This window comes from Danio rerio, chromosome 14, assembly GCF_052040795.2.
Source record: "Danio rerio strain M-AB ecotype USA chromosome 14, GRCz13ab, whole genome shotgun sequence".
Taxonomy (NCBI): domain Eukaryota; kingdom Metazoa; phylum Chordata; class Actinopteri; order Cypriniformes; family Danionidae; genus Danio; species Danio rerio.
This window is the reverse complement of record NC_141034.1, coordinates 57384689-57403477: the sequence shown is the minus strand read 5'-3', so window position 1 is coordinate 57403477 and position 18789 is coordinate 57384689. Positions and strand designations below refer to the sequence as shown.

Genomic DNA, 18789 nt, shown 5'->3' with positions numbered 1-18789 from the left:
CTGTGCAAATAACAGAAATGTAGAAAACAGCTACATTGTCAAAGCAAAAAAGGAACAATAATAACACAACAAAGTATTGTTGGACAGAAAAGAAGCACAATAAATGTAAATATGAAACGCAATATTTCATGTAGTTTCCCAGAGATGGGTTGCGGCTGGAAGGGCAAAACTTGCTGGATAAGTTAGCGGTTCATTCCGCTGTGGCGACCCCGGATTAATAAAGGAACTAAGCCGACAAGAAATGAAAGAGAAATGAATGAAAGTATTTCATGTCACAATTACAGTGTTGTTATAAGTAATCCTTATTATTATGATGCAAAAACAATTGTGTTGTTCTCCAGTGATGGATTATGATCAAGTGACAAGTTTTTATTTTTAAAATGTTTTTGATTGTTTTGATAAACTTATTTAAATTAATTTTATTTTTAAATCTCCGATTTAACTTTTACTGGCATTGACCGAGTGGCATTTACACAACACTGTTTTAAACTAAAAGGGGAAAACTTTATGCATTTTAGTCATTTACATCACAACAATGTTTTGCAAAAAAACAAACAAAAATAAAAAAACAAACAAACTCTGCCATAAAACAAGCAATATAACACCTTCAAAGGTTTTAGTTTTAAAGCCATGAGGAGCGTTTTCCAATATTCACAGCTTTAATTATCATGTAGATGAATGGCATTCCTTAAGAATACTCAAATACATCAAAGTAACTTATTTCATGCACAAGTTATTTATTATGTTAACGGGGTTACACAATATTAAATAACATCTATTCTTTGTTAAAAGATATAGATAAAGGTTAGCCACATATTTCTGTTTCTTTCGTTTTATTTGACAGAAAATAGTGATTACACTTAATCTGCCAAGAATACACACAAAGTTAGTTCACCAAAGACAAACACTTATTCATCAATGCCCCAAAAACAAACAGTTAATGCACCAAAAACAGACAATTGTATTCAATTGTTCACACTTTTTCATTTGTCAGTCATTTAAAAGAAGTTCTGTCGATCAATGGCATCATTGGATTTTTTATGAATATCTAAATACATCAAAGTAACTTATTTCATGCACAAGTTGCATGAATGCATTGCATATTGGTATATCGGGTTCTGGGGATATATCGGTATGATTCCCCAATGCGCTGTGGGATTATCCAATATCGTTCATATTGATATGGCCACACGTGTGCATTCTGCGCAAAACAGACCACTCCATACCACGCAAGCTCCACTTGCACAAATAAATGATTCACTTCATGAGTCATTCAAAAGATTTGTTCAAAATGAACGAATCATTCAAGAACGACCCATCACTGACGAGATGGGGAGGAACATGCAGTGCTGGTGTGGTGAGAAATCTATCTGACTCCCGGATAAATCTGACTCCCCCTCACGTGCACGCACGTCACACAGCACCTACAGCGGTCACAGCGGCTTGTTAGAAACCTTTTACCCATCATTTCTTCAGCAAATGACAGCAAGAACGAACATGGAAGCCTTTTTAAATTGACAAGCCGACTTGAAATTACCGATAGTACCTGCACAAATGTGCACAAGCGCGGATGAATGTGCTTTTAAAATGAACGAATCGTTCATGAACGACCCATCACTACAGTTCAGTATTTATTATCTGCTCTGTTATAATGACTGTTTACATTTATATGTTTCTCCAGCATTTCATCACAGTACTCTGAAACTATTTCACTACTATCTACATGGTTTCCGCTGCATTCATTCTTCCGTGGCGAGGCGCCACACCAAAATTCATCCCGCCACTGCTACATTACAGCTTCGCATTCAAAATATTTGGTCGTGTTTTAAATAGCATATTAAAACCACACTGAAAACGTATGAAAGGATAAGTGAATGATAACAGCGCAAACTTTTCTGTGACTGTAGTAGTGCTGTGCGTGCTGTTTAACCCTTTAAGGTGACGTGCTGACTGACTGACTGACAGGTGTGTGATGCGTGAGACCAGCAAACACGGCGTAGCTCTCAGTTATGATGAACACAGTTTCTATAATTATACTTTATTTACAGATAAAGGTCTGTGGCTCTGCATATAATGACTTTATCTTGCTGGAGTTTATAGCCACTTCAGCTTATAGCTTTACTTCAGGACGCATTAATGCTGCGGTCCGCTCCGCAAGTCTATCGGAGACATTCATAAATATTCCTAGCAAATCTAATAAATGTTGGAGACATACTCGCTACATAAACACACTAAATCACACGTTTATTTGAGGACGCGTTAAAAAATCTGCACTTCAGCAGCGTATATTTAAGGGCGCAAGAGATTTTGTGCACGAACAGAGGAAATCGGCGCTCAAGCAGAGATTGACATGCTCGTAGGCTATTACATGAATGCAATCTCGACTTAATACTGACCACATCTGTCAATGAAATAACGCCACATGTAGTGGTAGATCTGTGTAAAATGGCCAACAGAGTCTGCCGCCACAGCTGGAAAAAATCCTAGAGGAAACACTGATCTATAATCTATTCGTTTTCATCTCCTTATTTAATATTTAGCAAAACAAGTTTAGCCAAAAGAAAAAGTGTAGGATTTTTGACATGAGTGAAAGACTTCTCTTTAGATATCTTGGATATGTGCTCGGTTTAATTATTGTGCACAATACATACATGTAAATGTGTAACTAAAACACATATACAGCTGATTTAATTGTGGTTTATAAAATCACACAACTGTGCTATACAGGATGAACAATCAGTAAAGACGTTACTAGGCCATAAAGACTTGTTGAGACACCTCAGCAGACTTCTCTGAATATCACCCATTTTCAGAGACAGAAATAAGCCGTGTGAAAGGAACTTTAATTCTTTGCTGGTGTTTGTGGCTTTTAGGAGACTGAAGAAACCAAAGCGCATTTTGCTCAATCAACCTGATGTTCTCTGTAAAGTTGCATTCAGACATTTCCTGACAGTGTTTTTCCCAGAGTTGAGAAAGCTGTCAGTAAGAGCACAATTATGAAATTTGGCTGACGATTGTTTGTCTAAAAAAAAACAATTAGTTGGCTGTTTTGGTTCTTTGACAATTCTTATTCTGTTTTAGTGCATTGATGATTAACTGGCTGTTGTCGTGTGTTGCTGATTAATTGACTGCTTTGGTGCGTTGATGATTAATTGACTGCTTTGGTGCATTGATGATTGTCTGGTTTTGGTGCATTGATGATTAACTGACTGTTTTGGTGCATTGATGATTGTCTGGTTTTGGTGCATTGATGATTAATTGACTGTTTTGGTGCATTGATGATTAACTGACTGTTTTGGTGCATTGATGATTAACTGACTGTTTTGGTGCGTTGATGATTAATTGACTGCTTTGGTGCATTGATGATTGTCTGGTTTTGGTGCATTGATGATTAACTGACTGTTTTGGTGCATTGATAATTGTCTGGTTTTGGTGCATTGATGATTAATTGACTGTTTTGGTGCATTGATGATTGTCTGGTTTTGGTGCATTGATGATTAACTGACTGTTTTGGTGCATTGATAATTGTCTGGTTTTGGTGCATTGATGATTAATTGACTGTTTTGGTGCATTGATGATTAACTGACTGTTTTGGTGCATTGATAATTGTCTGGTTTTGGTGCATTGATGATTAATTGACTGTTTTGGTGCATTGATGATTAACTGACTGTTTTGGTGCATTGATAATTGTCTGGTTTTGGTGCATTGATGATTAATTGACTGTTTTGGTGCATTGATGATTGTCTGGTTTTGGTGCATTGATGATTAATTGACTGTTTTGGTGCATTGATGATTGTCTGGTTTTGGTGCATTGATGATTAACTGACTGTTTTGGTGCATTGATGATTGTCTGGTTTTGGTGCATTGATGATTAACTGACTGTTTTGGTGCATTGATAATTGTCTGGTTTTGGTGCATTGATGATTAATTGACTGTTTTGGTGCATTGATGATTGTCTGGTTTTGGTGCATTGATGATTAATTGACTGTTTTGCTGCATTGATGATTAATTGACTGCTTTGGTGCATTGATGATTGTCTGGTTTTGGTGCATTGATGATTAACTGACTGTTTTGGTGCATTGATGATTAACTGACTGTTTTGGTGCATTGATAATTGTCTGGTTTTGGTGCATTGATGATTAATTGACTGTTTTGGTGCATTGATGATTAACTGACTGTTTTGGTGCATTGATGATTAACTGACTGTTTTGGTGCATTGATGATTGTCTGGTTTTGGTGCATTGATGATTAACTGACTGTTTTGGTGCATTGATGATTAACTGACTGTTTTGGTGCATTGATGATTAACTGACTGTTTTGGTGCATTGATGATTAACTGACTGTTTTGGTGCATTGATAATTGTCTGGTTTTGGTGCATTGATGATTAATTGACTGTTTTGGTGCATTGATGATTGTCTGGTTTTGGTGCATTGATGATTAATTGACTGTTTTGCTGCATTGATGATTAATTGACTGCTTTGCTGCATTGATGATTAATTGACTGTTTTGCTGCATTGATGATTAATTGACTGCTTTGCTGCATTGATGATTAATTGACTGTTTTGGTGCATTGATGATTAATTGACTGCTTTGGTGCATTGATGATTGTCTGGTTTTGGTGCGTTGATGATTAATTGACTGTTTTGGTGCATTGATGAATAATTGACTGTTTTGTTGCATTGATGATTAACTGACTGCTTTGGTGCGTTGATGATTAATTGACTGCTTTGGTGCGTTGATGATTAACTGACTGCTTTGGTGCGTTGATGATTAACTGACTGCTTTGGTGCGTTGATGATTAATTGACTGCTTTGGTGCGTTGATGATTAATTGACTGCTTTGGTGCGTTGATGATTAAATGACTGCTTTGGTGCATTGATGATTAATTGACTGCTTTGGTGCATTGATGATTAATTGACTGCTTTGGTGCGTTGATGATTAAATGACTGCTTTGGTGCATTGATGATTAATTGACTGCTTTGGTGCATTGATGATTAATTGACTGCTTTGGTGCGTTGATGATTAATTGACTGCTTTGGTGCGTTGATTATTAATTGACTGCTTTGGTGCGTTGATGATTAATTGACTGCTTTGGTGCGTTGATGATTAAATGACTGCTTTGGTGCATTGATGATTAATTGACTGCTTTGGTGCATTGATGATTAATTGACTGCTTTGGTGCGTTGATGATTAATTGACTGCTTTGGTGCGTTGATGATTAACTGACTGCTTTGGTGCGTTGATGATTAACTGACTGCTTTGGTGCGTTGATGATTAACTGACTGCTTTGGTGCGTTGATGATTAACTGACTGCTTTGGTGCGTTGATGATTAATTGACTGCTTTGGTGCGTTGATGATTAACTGACTGCTTTGGTGCGTTGATGATTAACTGACTGCTTTGGTGCGTTGATGATTAATTGACTGCTTTGGTGCGTTGATGATTAATTGACTGCTTTGGTGCGTTGATGATTAACTGACTGCTTTGGTGCGTTGATGATTAACTGACTGCTTTGGTGCGTTGATGATTAACTGACTGCTTTGGTGCGTTGATGATTAACTGACTGCTTTGGTGCGTTGATGATTAACTGACTCCTTTGGTGCATTGACGATTAATCGTCTGCTTTTGGTGCATTGATGAATATTTGTCTGTTTTGGTGCATTGACAGTTTTTGGTGCATTTACGATTCGTTTTATGTTTTGGTGCATTGAGAAATTAATTGTTTGCGTTTTTTTTTTTTTGGTGCCTTGATACGTTATCTGTTTTGGTGCATTGATGAATAATTGTCTGGTTTTGGTCCATTGAGGATAAATTTATGGTTTTAGTGCATCGACAATTAATTGTTTGTGTGGTGCATCGACAAATAATAGTCAGTTTTTGGTGAATTGATGATTAATTGTCTGTTTTTTTGGTGCATTGAAGAATAAGTGTTTGTTTTTGGCTCATTGACGATAAACTAATAAAATAATTGTCTGTTTTTGGTGCATTGATTAATTGTTTGTTTTCAGTGCCTTGATGAATAAGAATCTGTTTTTGGTTAATTCATGAATTTTTTAATTCATCACTGTTTTGTCTAATTTGGTGCACTGACGAATAAATGTCTGATTTGGGGCTCATAGAGAAATCTAATATTCTATTTTTGTTTTATTCTTTAGGCCTAGACAAATTGATACATTTATTAACGTCATTTTTATAGAGTGCATTTTTTTTTAAATCCTCTGAGATGAGAAATCTTGTATGTGTGTCTGTGTGTGTTCAGGAATTGACTGATCTGGGTCGGGATCCTCCAGCGCAGTGCTCCGCGGGACCCGTCGGCGATGACTGTGAGTTACTTTAATATTATTATTAATATTATTATTATACACTCTCATCATCCTCCTCACATCACTGCTTCACCATAATCAGATGTTTCTCTCTCCTTATTTGCAGTGTTTCACTGGCAAGCTACAATTATGGGTCCTGTAAGTGGATATATGAGCTTATTTGCGTAACAGTGACGTTTATTTGCATGCTGTGACTGTATTGTTTCTGCATCATGTAAATCAGGCAACTTTACCCTGTTGTTTTTGTTTTTACAGAATGACAGTCCATATCAAGGCGGTGTGTTTTTCTTGACTATTCATTTTCCTACAGACTACCCTTTCAAACCACCTAAGGCAAGGATTATTAGCTGGATTGTCAAAGTTTTAGAGCAGTATCATTTCTGTTGTGTTTTAATGGAGTCTTTTCTGCTCAACAAGCATTTGTTCACCAATTACATTTTGAGTTCACCATTGATGTAGTCTTTGATGCTAACATGGCATTATGCAACAAATCAAACTAATTAATTAATCTGCTAATAAAAACAGCGATTTTTCCTACAAGTTTACCGCAGATAGTCAGAAACCCTCTGCTGCTCCAGAGATCTACAGTCAAATGTAAGTAGCTATGTGTTCTGATCCTCTGTTTCTGCTTCTCATTCACAGGTTGCGTTCACCACAAGAATTTATCACCCAAATATTAACAGTAATGGCAGCATCTGTTTGGATATTCTAAGGTCACAGTGGTCTCCTGCATTAACTATCTCTAAAGGTGAGACGTACACACATGGTGGCCTTCTAAGAAATGATTTTACGTAAAGGGTTAGGTCACCCAAACGTTATAATTAGCCCATGTTTTTTATTCTTCAAGTCAAAGTGTGCAAAGATACATTTCTTTCTCATATTTGTTTAGGAATTATCTATTTTTTTTATTATTTATTTAATTGTGTATTTTATTTGATTATTTATTTAACTTTTTTTCTGGTACAGTATGTGTATTTTTTTTCTGGTACAGTATGTGCTTGCCTCTTTTGACCTAAAAAGAGCACCTACTTCTGCTACCCACAAATCAGGTAATCAGCTAGACCTTATTTACACACGACACTGCTTCACTGATCAAACAATAGTAACTCCACTACAAATATCTGATCATTTCCTTCTGTCTCTCAACATCCACATTACTCCTGAGCCGCCACACACTCCAACACTGGTTACCTTTCGCAGAAACCTACGATCTCTCTCACCCAACAGACTATCCACCATTGTTTCAGACTCTCTTCCTCCATCTCGCAAACTCACTGCACTTGATTCGAACAGTGCCACTAATACACTCTGCTCCACACTAGCATCATGTCTAGACCGATTATGTCCTCTTGCATCCAGGCCAGCCCGTGCCAGTCCTCCTGCACCCTGGCTCTCAGATGCTCTCCGTGAGCATCGCTCAAAACTTCGGGCTGCGGAGAGAATTTGGCGGAAAACTAAAAATCCTGCACATCTCTTAACATACCAAACTCTTCTGTCCTCTTTCTCAGCTGAGGTTACTTCTGCAAAGTAGACGTATTACCGTCTGAAAATCAACAATGCCACTAATCCTCGCCTACTTTTTAAAACATTTTCCTCCCTCCTCTATCCTCCTCCTCCACCCGCATCCTCCACACTTACTACTGATGACTTTGCTACATTCTTCTGCACCAAAACTGCAAAAATCAGTGCTCAATTTGCTGCACCTACAACAAACACGCAAGATACAACACCAACACCACACACACTCACCTCTTTTTCTCAGCTCTCTGAGTCTGAGGTGTCCAAACTTGTGCTATCTAGCCATGCAACCACCTGTCCACTCGATCCCATTCCCTCTCATCTCTTGCAAGCCATCTCTCCTGCAGTCATACCAACACTGACTCACATAATTAACACATCTCTTGACTCTGGTTTATTCCCCACTACATTTAAGCAGGCTAGGGTAACCCCACTGCTAAAGAAACCCAACCTGGACCATACGCTACTTGAAAACTACAGACCAGTATCCCTGCTTCCATTCATGGCCAAGATTCTGGAGAAAGTAGTGTTCAATCAGGTCCTGGACTTTCTTACTCAAAACAATCTCATGGACAACAAGCAATCCGGCTTTAAGAAAGGCCACTCAACTGAGACTGCCCTGCTCTCGGTCGTGGAGGATCTCAGACTGGCTAAAGCAGACTCTAAATCATCAGTCCTCATTTTGCTGGACTTGTCAGCTGCTTTTGACACTGTCAACCACCAGATCCTGCTATCTACGCTTGAGTCACTGGGCGTTGCGGGCACTGTTATACAATGGTTCAGATCTTACCTCTCTGACAGGTCATTCAGGGTGTCTTGGAGGGGAGAGGTGTCCAACCTACAGCATCTAAACACTGGGGTACCTCAAGGCTCTGTTCTTGGGCCACTTCTCTTCTCCATCTACACATCATCTCTAGGACCAGTCATCCAGAGACATGGATTCTCCTACCACTGCTATGCTGATGACACCCAGCTATACCTCTCTTTTCATCCTGATGATCCCTCCGTTCCAGCTCGTATCTCAGCCTGCCTGTTGGATATTTCACACTGGATGAAAGATCATCATCTTCAGCTGAACCTCGCAAAAACGGAAATGCTTATAGTTTCTGCCAACCCGACTCTACACCATAACTTTTCAATCCAGATGGATGGGGCAACCATTACTGCATCCAAAATGGTGAAAAGCCTTGGAGTAACGATTGATGACCAACTAAACTTCTCTGACCACATTTCTAGAACTGCTCGATCGTGCAGATTTGCACTCTATAACATCAGAAAGATCCGACCCTTCTTATCTGAACATGCAGCTCAACTCCTTGTTCAAGCTCTTGTTCTCTCCAAACTGGATTACTGCAACTCTCTACTAGCTGGGCTTCCAGCTAACTCTATCAAGCCTCTTCAACTGCTCCAGAATGCAGCAGCACGGGTTGTCTTCAATGAACCTAAACGAGCACATGTCACTCCGCTGCTAGTCCGTTTGCACTGGCTGCCAGTTGCTGCTCGCATCAAATTCAAAACTCTGATGTTTGCCTACAAAGTGACTTCTGGCCTAGCACCTTCTTATCTGCACTCACTTCTGCAGATCTATGTGCCCTCCAGAAACTTGCGTTCTGTGAATGAACGTCGCCTCGTGGTTCCATCCCAAAGAGGGAAAAAATCACTTTCGCGAACGCTCACGCTCAATCTGCCCAGTTGGTGGAATGAACTCCCTAACTGCATCAGAACAGCAGAGTCACTCGCTATTTTCAAGAAACGACTAAAAACTCAACTATTTAGTCTCCACTTCACTTCCTAATCTTCAATTGCCTCTTTGAATATCACACTAATTGTACAAAAAAAAAAAAAAAAAAAAAAAAACTACTAACACTTCCCTTCTTAGACTTTACAGACCTGAAACTTGCCTTTAGTACTTATTCATTGTTGCTCTTAGTTGTGTAAATTGCTTCCTTGTCCTCATGTGTAAGTCGCTTTGGATAAAAGCGTCTGCTAAATGACTAAATGTAAATGTAAATGTAAATGTAAATTTAGCAGTACTAGTTAAGAACTATATAAGAAGTATTAAGGAAGATAGAAGAAATATATATAAATCAGTACACAATGAACATTTTTGTCAATGTCTCTGAATATAGGCTAAATATTTTAGTGCGTATTCAACCGTTATATTCATTAAATAAGAGTTTGCTCACCGAACATCTTTATGAATAGAAAGATAGATAGTAAATTCACATTTAAAGGGCACCTATGTTAATTCTTTAATTTAATTTAATGAGTCTTTTGTGTCTCCAGGATGTCAGATTATTTATTATACCTTTTATAAGATGCTATTATATAGAGCTGCACGATTCTGGCTAAAATAAGAATCGCGATTTTTTTTTTTTTTTTTTTTTTGCTTAAAATAAAGATCAGGATTTTCTCACGATTCTGTAGATGTAAAGGTATGGTAAAAACAAACATACGGCACAACATCCATAATAATATAAATATAATATTGAATTATTATGTTTGAGATATATGCTTGCAATCTGTCATATTAGACAAATTTATTCACTGGTAAAATCAGACATTTGCCATTATCAGATTATATTCAACAATATATAGGCTAGAGTAGTTATACTGACACTGTACACATTTATTTTCATGCACAACTGTGTGTTCGCTATGAAAGAAAACACATATCAAACGCTTGCTGTAATCATAACTCTATAATGCGCTATGATCATTTAAATGAAGTGCACACTTTCAGTTTCATTTTGACTGCTAAGCGCTTGTTCATACTTCGCGCGCGGCTCCCAAACGATCACTCTGTGCCACAATCTGAATATTATTTACAACTGTATTACCTGTTACTCACAACATGTGCAGGTTCTGTTCACTAAAGTAGACACGCACGCGTCCATCATTAAGTAGAGAGTGCGCGTCCTCTCTGTTATAACAGCTCACGGTCAGCAGCTCACGTCACATGTGATTTCCCGGCCGCGAAAACATCATTATATGAAGACAAAAATGACATTTTAGGTAAATTATACCTTATAAATACAGTATGTGACTCATTCAACATCATTTGGAGGGGTCAATGTCACTGAGCAATGTGTGTGAAACAATGAAAAGATTCGCGCAGCCGCCTTTTTTTCTCTCCTGAACTTGAAAATATGATTGACAGAATCGTAGAAATGCTGGATTAAGATCATCTAGGGGGTCGAATCGAGATCGCCATCTTTTAACGATTAATTGTGCAGCTCTATTATATTTATATTTTAGTATCAGGTAGCGGTTTTTATTGTACTGCGCCTTTAAGGCTTCACGCCCACAATTTCTACATGCATTTCTGCGTGCCTTAATCTCCTCCCTCGGCTGCGTCAGACAACAGACAGGCATAAAGGAGGCAGATCTCCTGTAACGTGTGTGAGAAATACTACAGTAAGAAGTTCACCAATGAGGATTTGATGCATTTGTTGTGGAGTTGCAACGATGAGTCACTCACAATGTCGTTACAAAGTTCACGCACACACACAGCGCAGACACACACACAGCGCAGACGGTGCGCACGTTTAGCTTTGCACTCTTTTTGCACTCAAATGTGACAGAATACAGGCTCCACTGCTGTGTGGATATCTGTTATGTTAATGTACAGAATAAACCTGATTTAACGTCCACAAACTGGGATTGAAGCGTCTTTTATAACTGTTCTGTTCTGTGCTGATGCAGTGAATCTGAAGTGAATCGCTGTACTTCATAACACACATGCTCTGATTTAAAACATGTTAAACCTGTAAAACTCACTCTCGATCACATTTGATGATGATTGATGATCCTAGCGAACTGAACAGAGCTTTTATTCCCGGTTGCTTTGCGCACGTCCTGCCTTATTGATATGATTATACACGTGACTACCGGGACATGTTATTACGCAGCTGTCAATCAATATTAGTGGGCGGGGGGACCGCACTCCTACGCCAAGTTGTGGTCAGTCTGAAAACCGCTCCAATTGGTCCACCATATGTTGTTAAATTGAAAATAAGGTCTGTGTGTGTTTATATCAGCCCAATATGACGGTTTATACACTATACCTACACTCATGTCTGTCCAAACAGCTTGAAGAGTAGATGTTTCACCATAGATGCCCTTTAAAGATAATGCATTTAAATAAATTAAACATTTAAACAGTTGTTGCAACAAAAAAAAGACAAACTACCAAATCAAATCAACTAAATAACAAATTTAGTTGATTTGATTTGGTAGTTTGTCCTTTGTTTATGTTATTTTTATATTTTTAAGGTTTCTCTTGATCTTTCCTGTTTATTAAAATGTTTTTAATGTTTCTCCCCCACATGTTCATTTGTGTGTAGTAATTTTTCGACTGATCTTCAGTTATTTTGTGAAATGAGTTCATCAGTTTTGACTAATATAATGGATATGCACAGATATATTATTGTCAAGCCATTATGAGTTTCAAATATTGATCTGTGAGGGGTGAACTCATATGCCGAGTGCTGTATATAAACTATTTTACTGTTTAATTAACATGTAAAGGGGAGCTAATTAACAATAAAGTCACATCACGCACCCCTCAGTCCAACACAAGTGCAGTAAAGTGCATCCATCATAATATAAAGTGCCCCACGCAGCTCCAGAGAGCGAATAAAGTCTGAAATAAAAGGGAACTCATGCATTTTTCATGCAATTATTCATATTTACAACTTTTTAAACCGTTCTGTGTAACTTCTGGTGAGAAACATCCGTCGTTGTCGTGTGAGGGATCTTTTATTATGTGTGGATGTGTATTATTGGACTTATTTTGGAGGAAAAACTCCAACCTGCTGTTATTTGTAAAGCAGAGGACACATTTGACTGCATTCAAGTGGATTTAGAAAGTAGTTTGAGCAGGAGTAAATCACTGGCTAATCTTTATTTGTTTTTGAGAGTGCCATTGTCAGATCTGAGATATTGATGCTGTTTATGCTAATCTTCTGCTGTTTCTGCTGCAGTTCTTTTGTCCATCTGCTCGCTGTTATGTGATCCAAACCCAGATGATCCGTTAGTGCCAGAGATAGCACGTATCTATAAAACAGACAATGAAAAGTAAGTGTGTGTGTGTGTGTTGTGTTGTGTTCATATATGTATATAAACTCATGTACAGAGCACCGGAAAGTATTGATAGCGCTTCACTTACTCCACATTTGTTTGTTACAGCCTTATTCCAAAATAGATTAAATTAATTGATTCCCTCAACATTCTACACACAATCCCCCATAATGACAAGGTGAAGAAAGCACAGGCTTTGCTCAACACTTTGTTGATGCACCTTTGTCAGTGATTACAGCCTCAAGTCTTGTTGATTATGATGCCACAAGCTCTGCTCACCTGTCTTTGGGAATTTTCACTCTTCCTCTTTGCAGCACTTCTCAAGCTCTATCAGGTTAGATGGGAAGTGACGGTGTGCAGACATTTTCAAATCTCTCCAGAGATGTTCTATAGGATTAAGGTCTGGGCTCTGGCTGGGCCACTCAAGGACATTCACTGAGTTATTGTTGTGCCACTCCATTGATATGTTGGCGGTGTGCTTTGGGTCATTGTCCTGCTGGAAGATGAAGCGTCGCCCCAGTCTGAGGTGGAGAGCACTCTTGTGCAGGTCTTCATTCAGGATGTCTCTGTACATCGCTGCATTCATCTTTCCCTCTATCCTGACTAGTCTTCCAGTTCCTGCTGCTGAAACACATCCCCACAGCATGATGCCAACACCACCATGCTTCACTGTAGGGATGCTGTTAGCCTGCTGATGAGCGCCGCCTGCTGTTCTCCAAACGTAACGCCTGGCGTTCACTCCAAACAGTTCAGTTTGAGTCTCATCAGAGCAGAGAGTTTAGTTTCTGATGCTCAGAGAGTCCTTCAGATGCCTTCTGGCAGATTCCAGGCGGGGAGTTTCTTCCGTCTGGCCGCTCTACCATACAGATGCCTGATTGGTGGATTGCTGCACAGATGGTTGTCCTTCTGTAAGGTTCTTCTCTCTCCACAGAAGAACGCTGGAGCTCAGACAGAGTATTGATCACCTCCCTGACTAAGGCTCTTCTTCCCTGATCACTCGTCTTAGATGGCTGGCCAGCTCTAGGAAGAGTCCTGGTGGTTAAACATCTTCCACTGACAGATGATGGAGGCCGCTCTGCTCATTGGAACTTTCAGAGCAGCAGAAATGTTTCTGTAAGCTTCCCCAGCCTTGTGCCTCCAGACGATCCTGTCTTGGAGGTCTACAGACAATTCCTTTGTCTTCATGCTTGGTTTGTGCTTTGACATGCACTGTCAACCCTGAGCCCTTATATAGACAGGTTTAGCCTTTTCAGATCATGTCCATCAGCTGAATTGAGCACAGGTGAACTCCAATAAGCTGCTGAAACATCTCCAGAATGATCAGTGGAGACAGAATGAACCTGAGCTCAATGTAGAGCTTCAGACAAAGGCTGTGAATTCTGATGTACATGTGATTCTTCAGCTTTTTATTTTTAATAAATGTGCAACAAGTTCAAAAACTCTTTCTTCACATTGTCATTATAGGGGATTGTGTGTAGAATGTTGAGGAAATCAATCCATTTAATTCAAATTGGAATGGGGCTGTAACTTAAAGAAATGTGGAAAAAGTGAAGCGCTGTCAATACTTCTTGAATGCTGTGCGTGCGTGTGTGCGAGACCAGAAATTTTAAAGGGAGTCGGTGGAGTTGGTGAAATAGGGTGGACCTCAGTGCCCACTCTTAAACTATGTGTAAAATAACTAGCTTCTTTATCATGGTTTCTGCAGGTTTCACAGAGTTCAATTTAAGACTTGTTTAAGATCATTATAAATGGAATTTTAGACCCATAAAGGGCTAAAGACTAAAAAATGCTTCAAATTACCCAGATGGAAAAGATTTTTATTTACCCTATCAATTTTTTTTAATTATTTAATACATTTAATAATACAATAATACATTATTATTAAATATATATATTACATTACATTATTTAGCAAAATATTTTAAATATTGTGTAAAAACAAGCAAGCTCTAGTTGTATCCACACATGTTTCTTTAAAATAAAAAAGATTAAAAAAAATCTTTTAAAAGTTTTAAAAACTATAATAAACTAAATTTATGCACAACAATCTGTCCAGGTCAGTGTCCTGAGCAGTAAATACATGGTGAACTTTTAAACAAATGTTATTGTAAGGAAAATAAGTAAACCATTATGATAAATAAAGTTAAAAATGACCTTTTTAAATAAAAAGTTTAAAGTTTTATTGAGATGATTGCTGATGATTGTTTGGGTTTTGGCCAGATTTGGTAGCAATACATGAACAAAGGAAAATCAAGACCTGTTTAGAAAAGATTTAAGACCTGCAACACAATATTTTAGTAAATTTTAGACTTTTTAAGGCCTAAAATTTGGATTTTAAGATTCAAGACATTTTAAGACCCTGCAGAAACCCTGTTTATATGATGATCTCTGATAATGTAAGATAATATTGATTTCTTGATCTCCTGATTCCATCATGGAGCTGAAAATTTAAGATGAATGGGCACTCCAGCCTTTCCCAAGGAATTCACAAAACACAGATGTCATGCAATAAAACAATACACTTTTTAGTCTGAACAGAAGATCTGCAAGTTTAACTCAGAATTCTGACTTTAAAAGCCACAATAACCTTTTTTTATGATTTAGTGGCTGAACGGGCTTCCATAACAAGCAGATCCTTTAATCCAGCAATAAATATATAATTCTAAGCCTTTTAAACTAATTCTGATAATGACCTTTTTCTTTATTAGGCTGGAAACAAAAAATAGACAAAAACTTATGACAACATTAAAGAGTGAGTGAGTGAGTGAGTGAGTGAGTGAGTGAGTGAGTGAGTGAGTGAGTGAGTGAGTGAGTGAGTGAGTGAGTGAGTGAGTGAGTGAGTGAGTGAGTGAGTGAGTGAGTGAGTAAAAGAATGGATGTATAAGTAAATAGTAAAGAATGAGTGAGAAGTAAATAAATGAATAAATAAATAAGTGAATGAATGAATAAGTGAGTCAATGGAAAATGAATGGATAAGTAAATAATGAATGAGTAAGAAATAAACAAATTAATGAGTAAGTAAATGAATGAATGAATAAGTGAGTGAATGAATGAATGAATAAATAAATAAATAAAAAATAAACGAATGAATAAGTAAATAATAAGTAATGAATAATAAATTAATGAATGAGTAAATGAATGAATAAGTGAACGAATGAATTAATAAATAAGTAAATAGATAAATGAATGAATAATTAAATAAATAAATAAAAAATAAACGAATGAATAAGTAAATAATAAGTAATGAATAATAAATAAATTAATTAAGGAATGAGTGAATGAATGAATTGATGAATAAGTAAATAGATGAATGAATGAATAAATAAATAAATAAAAAATAAACGAATGAATAAGAAATGAATAAATTAATGAATGAGTGAATGAATAAGTGAATGAATGAATTAATGAATAAGTAAATAGATGAATGAATGAATGAATGAATGAATGAATAAATAAATGAATGAACGAAAAATAAACGAATGAATAAGTAAATAATAAGTAATGAATAAGAAATAAATAAATTATTGAATGAGTAAATGAATGAATGAATAAGTGAAGGAATGAATTGATGAATAAGTAAATAGATAAATGAATGAATGAATAAATAAATAAAAAATAAACGAATGAATAAGTAAATAATAAGTAATGAATAAGAAATGAATAAATTAATGAATGAGTGAATGAATGAATAAGTGAATGAATGAATTAATGCATAAGTAAATAGATAAATGAATGAATGAATGAATGAATGAATGAATGAAAAATAAACGAATGAATAAGTAAATAATACGTAATGAATAATTAATTAATTAATGAATGAGTGAATGAATGAATAAGTGAATGAATGAATTGATGAATAAGTAAATAGATAAATGAATGAATAAATAAATAAATAAATAAAAAAAATGAATAAATAAGTAAATAATAAGTAATGAATAAATTAATGAATGAGTGAATGAATGAATAAGTGAATGAATGAATTAATGAATAAGTAAATAGATGAATGAATGAAAAATAAACGAATGAATAAGTAAATAATAAGTAATGAATAAGAAATAAATAAATTATTGAATGAGTAAATGAATGAATGAATAAGTGAAGGAATGAATTGATGAATAAGTAAATAGATAAATGAATGAATGAATAAATAAAAAATAAACGAATGAATAAGTAAATAATAAGTAATGAATAAGAAATGAATAAATTAATGAATGAATAAGTGAATGAATGAATTGATGAATAAGTAAATAGATGAATGAATGAATGAATGAATGAATAAATAAATAAATAAATAAATAAAAAATAAACGAATGAATAAGTAAATAATAAGTAACAAATAAGAAATGAATAAATTAATGAATGAATGAGTGAATGAATGAATAAGTGAATGAATGAATTAATGAATAAGTAAATAGATGAATGAATGAATGAATGAATAAATAAATAAATAAAAAATAAACGAATGAATAAGTAAATAATAAGTAATGAATAAGAAATAAATAAATTATTGAATGAGTAAATGAATGAATGAATAAGTGAAGGAAGGAATGAATGGATAAGTAAATAGATAACTAAATGAATGAATGAATAAATAAATAAATAAAAAATAAACGAATGAATAAGTAAATAATAAGTAATGAATAAGAAATTAATTAATTAATGAATGAGTGAATGAATGAATAAGTGAATGAATGAATTGATGTGTAAGTAAATAGATAAATGAATAAATAAATAAATAAAAAATAAACGAATGAATAAGTCAATTATAAGTGATGAATAAGAAATTAATAAATTAATGAATGAGTGAATGAATGAATAAGTGAATGAATGAATTAATGAATAAGTAAATAGATAAATGAATGAATAATTAAATAAATAAATAAAAAATAAACGAATGAATAAGTAAATAATAAGTAATGAATAATAAATTAATTAAGGAATGAGTGAATGAATGAATTGATGAATAAGTAAATAGATGAATGAATGAATAAATAAATAAATAAAAAATAAACGAATGAATAAGAAATGAATAAATTAATGAATGAGTGAATGAATAAGTGAATGAATGAATTAATGAATAAGTAAATAGATGAATGAATGAATGAATGAATGAATGAATGAATGAATGAATGAATGAATAAATGAATGAAAAATAAACGAATGAATACGTAAATAATAAGTAATGAATAAGAAATAAATAAATTATTGAATGAGTAAATGAATGAATGAATAAGTGAAGGAATGAATTGATGAATAAGTAAATAGATAAATGAATGAATGAATAAATAAATAAAAAATAAACAAATGAATAAGTAAATAATAAGTAATGAATAAGAAATGAATAAATTAATGAATGAGTGAATGAATGAATAAGTGAATGAATGAATTAATGCATAAGTAAATAGATAAATGAATGAATGAATGAATGAAAAATAAACGAATGAATAAGTAAATAATACGTAATGAATAATTAATTAATTAATTAATTAATGAGTGAATGAATGAATAAGTGAATGAATGAATTGATGAATAAGTAAATAGATAAATGAATGAATAAATAAATAAATAAATAAAAAAAAAAATGAATAAATAAGTAAATAATAAGTAATGAATAAGAAATGAATAAATTAATGAATGAGTGAATGAATGAATAAGTGAATGAATGAATTAATGAATAAGTAAATAGATGAATGAATGAAAAATAAACGAATGAATAAGTAAATAATAAGTAATAATTAAGAAATAAATAAATTATTGAATGAGTAAATGAATGAATGAATAAGTGAAGGAATGAATTGATGAATAAGTAAATAGATAAATGAATGAATGAATAAATAAAAAATAAACGAATGAATAAGTAAATAAT

General features: G+C 35.0%; 1 protein-coding gene and 1 long non-coding RNA gene across 3 annotated transcripts in view; one reads left to right on the top strand and one right to left on the bottom strand.

The window, feature by feature from the left end:
• Positions 1-18789, top strand: part of ube2d2l (ubiquitin-conjugating enzyme E2D 2 (UBC4/5 homolog, yeast), like) — a 31655-nt gene that overhangs the window by 10927 nt on the left and 1939 nt on the right. The window contains exons 2-6 of one of the 2 annotated variants that reach the window (XR_015506637.1): positions 6260-6323; positions 6430-6461; positions 6579-6656; positions 6966-7308; positions 9870-12920. Coding sequence is in view for 1 of the 2 variants with exons in the window: in NM_199952.2 (NP_956246.1) it covers positions 6260-6323; positions 6430-6461; positions 6579-6656; positions 6966-7071; positions 12827-12920 (374 nt within the window). In the remaining variant the exon portion in view is untranslated. Of the gene's footprint in view, positions 1-6259; positions 6324-6429; positions 6462-6578; positions 6657-6965; positions 7309-9869; positions 12921-18789 lie in introns of those variants that run through there. The other variant, NM_199952.2, reaches the window with a different exon arrangement.
• On the bottom strand, positions 1525-7054 carry LOC147834076 (uncharacterized). Its single transcript, XR_015508072.1, has 3 exons — positions 5565-7054; positions 3722-4013; positions 1525-3100 (listed from the first exon to the last, which is right to left on the bottom strand). It is a non-coding gene; the product is annotated as an uncharacterized LOC147834076 (long non-coding RNA).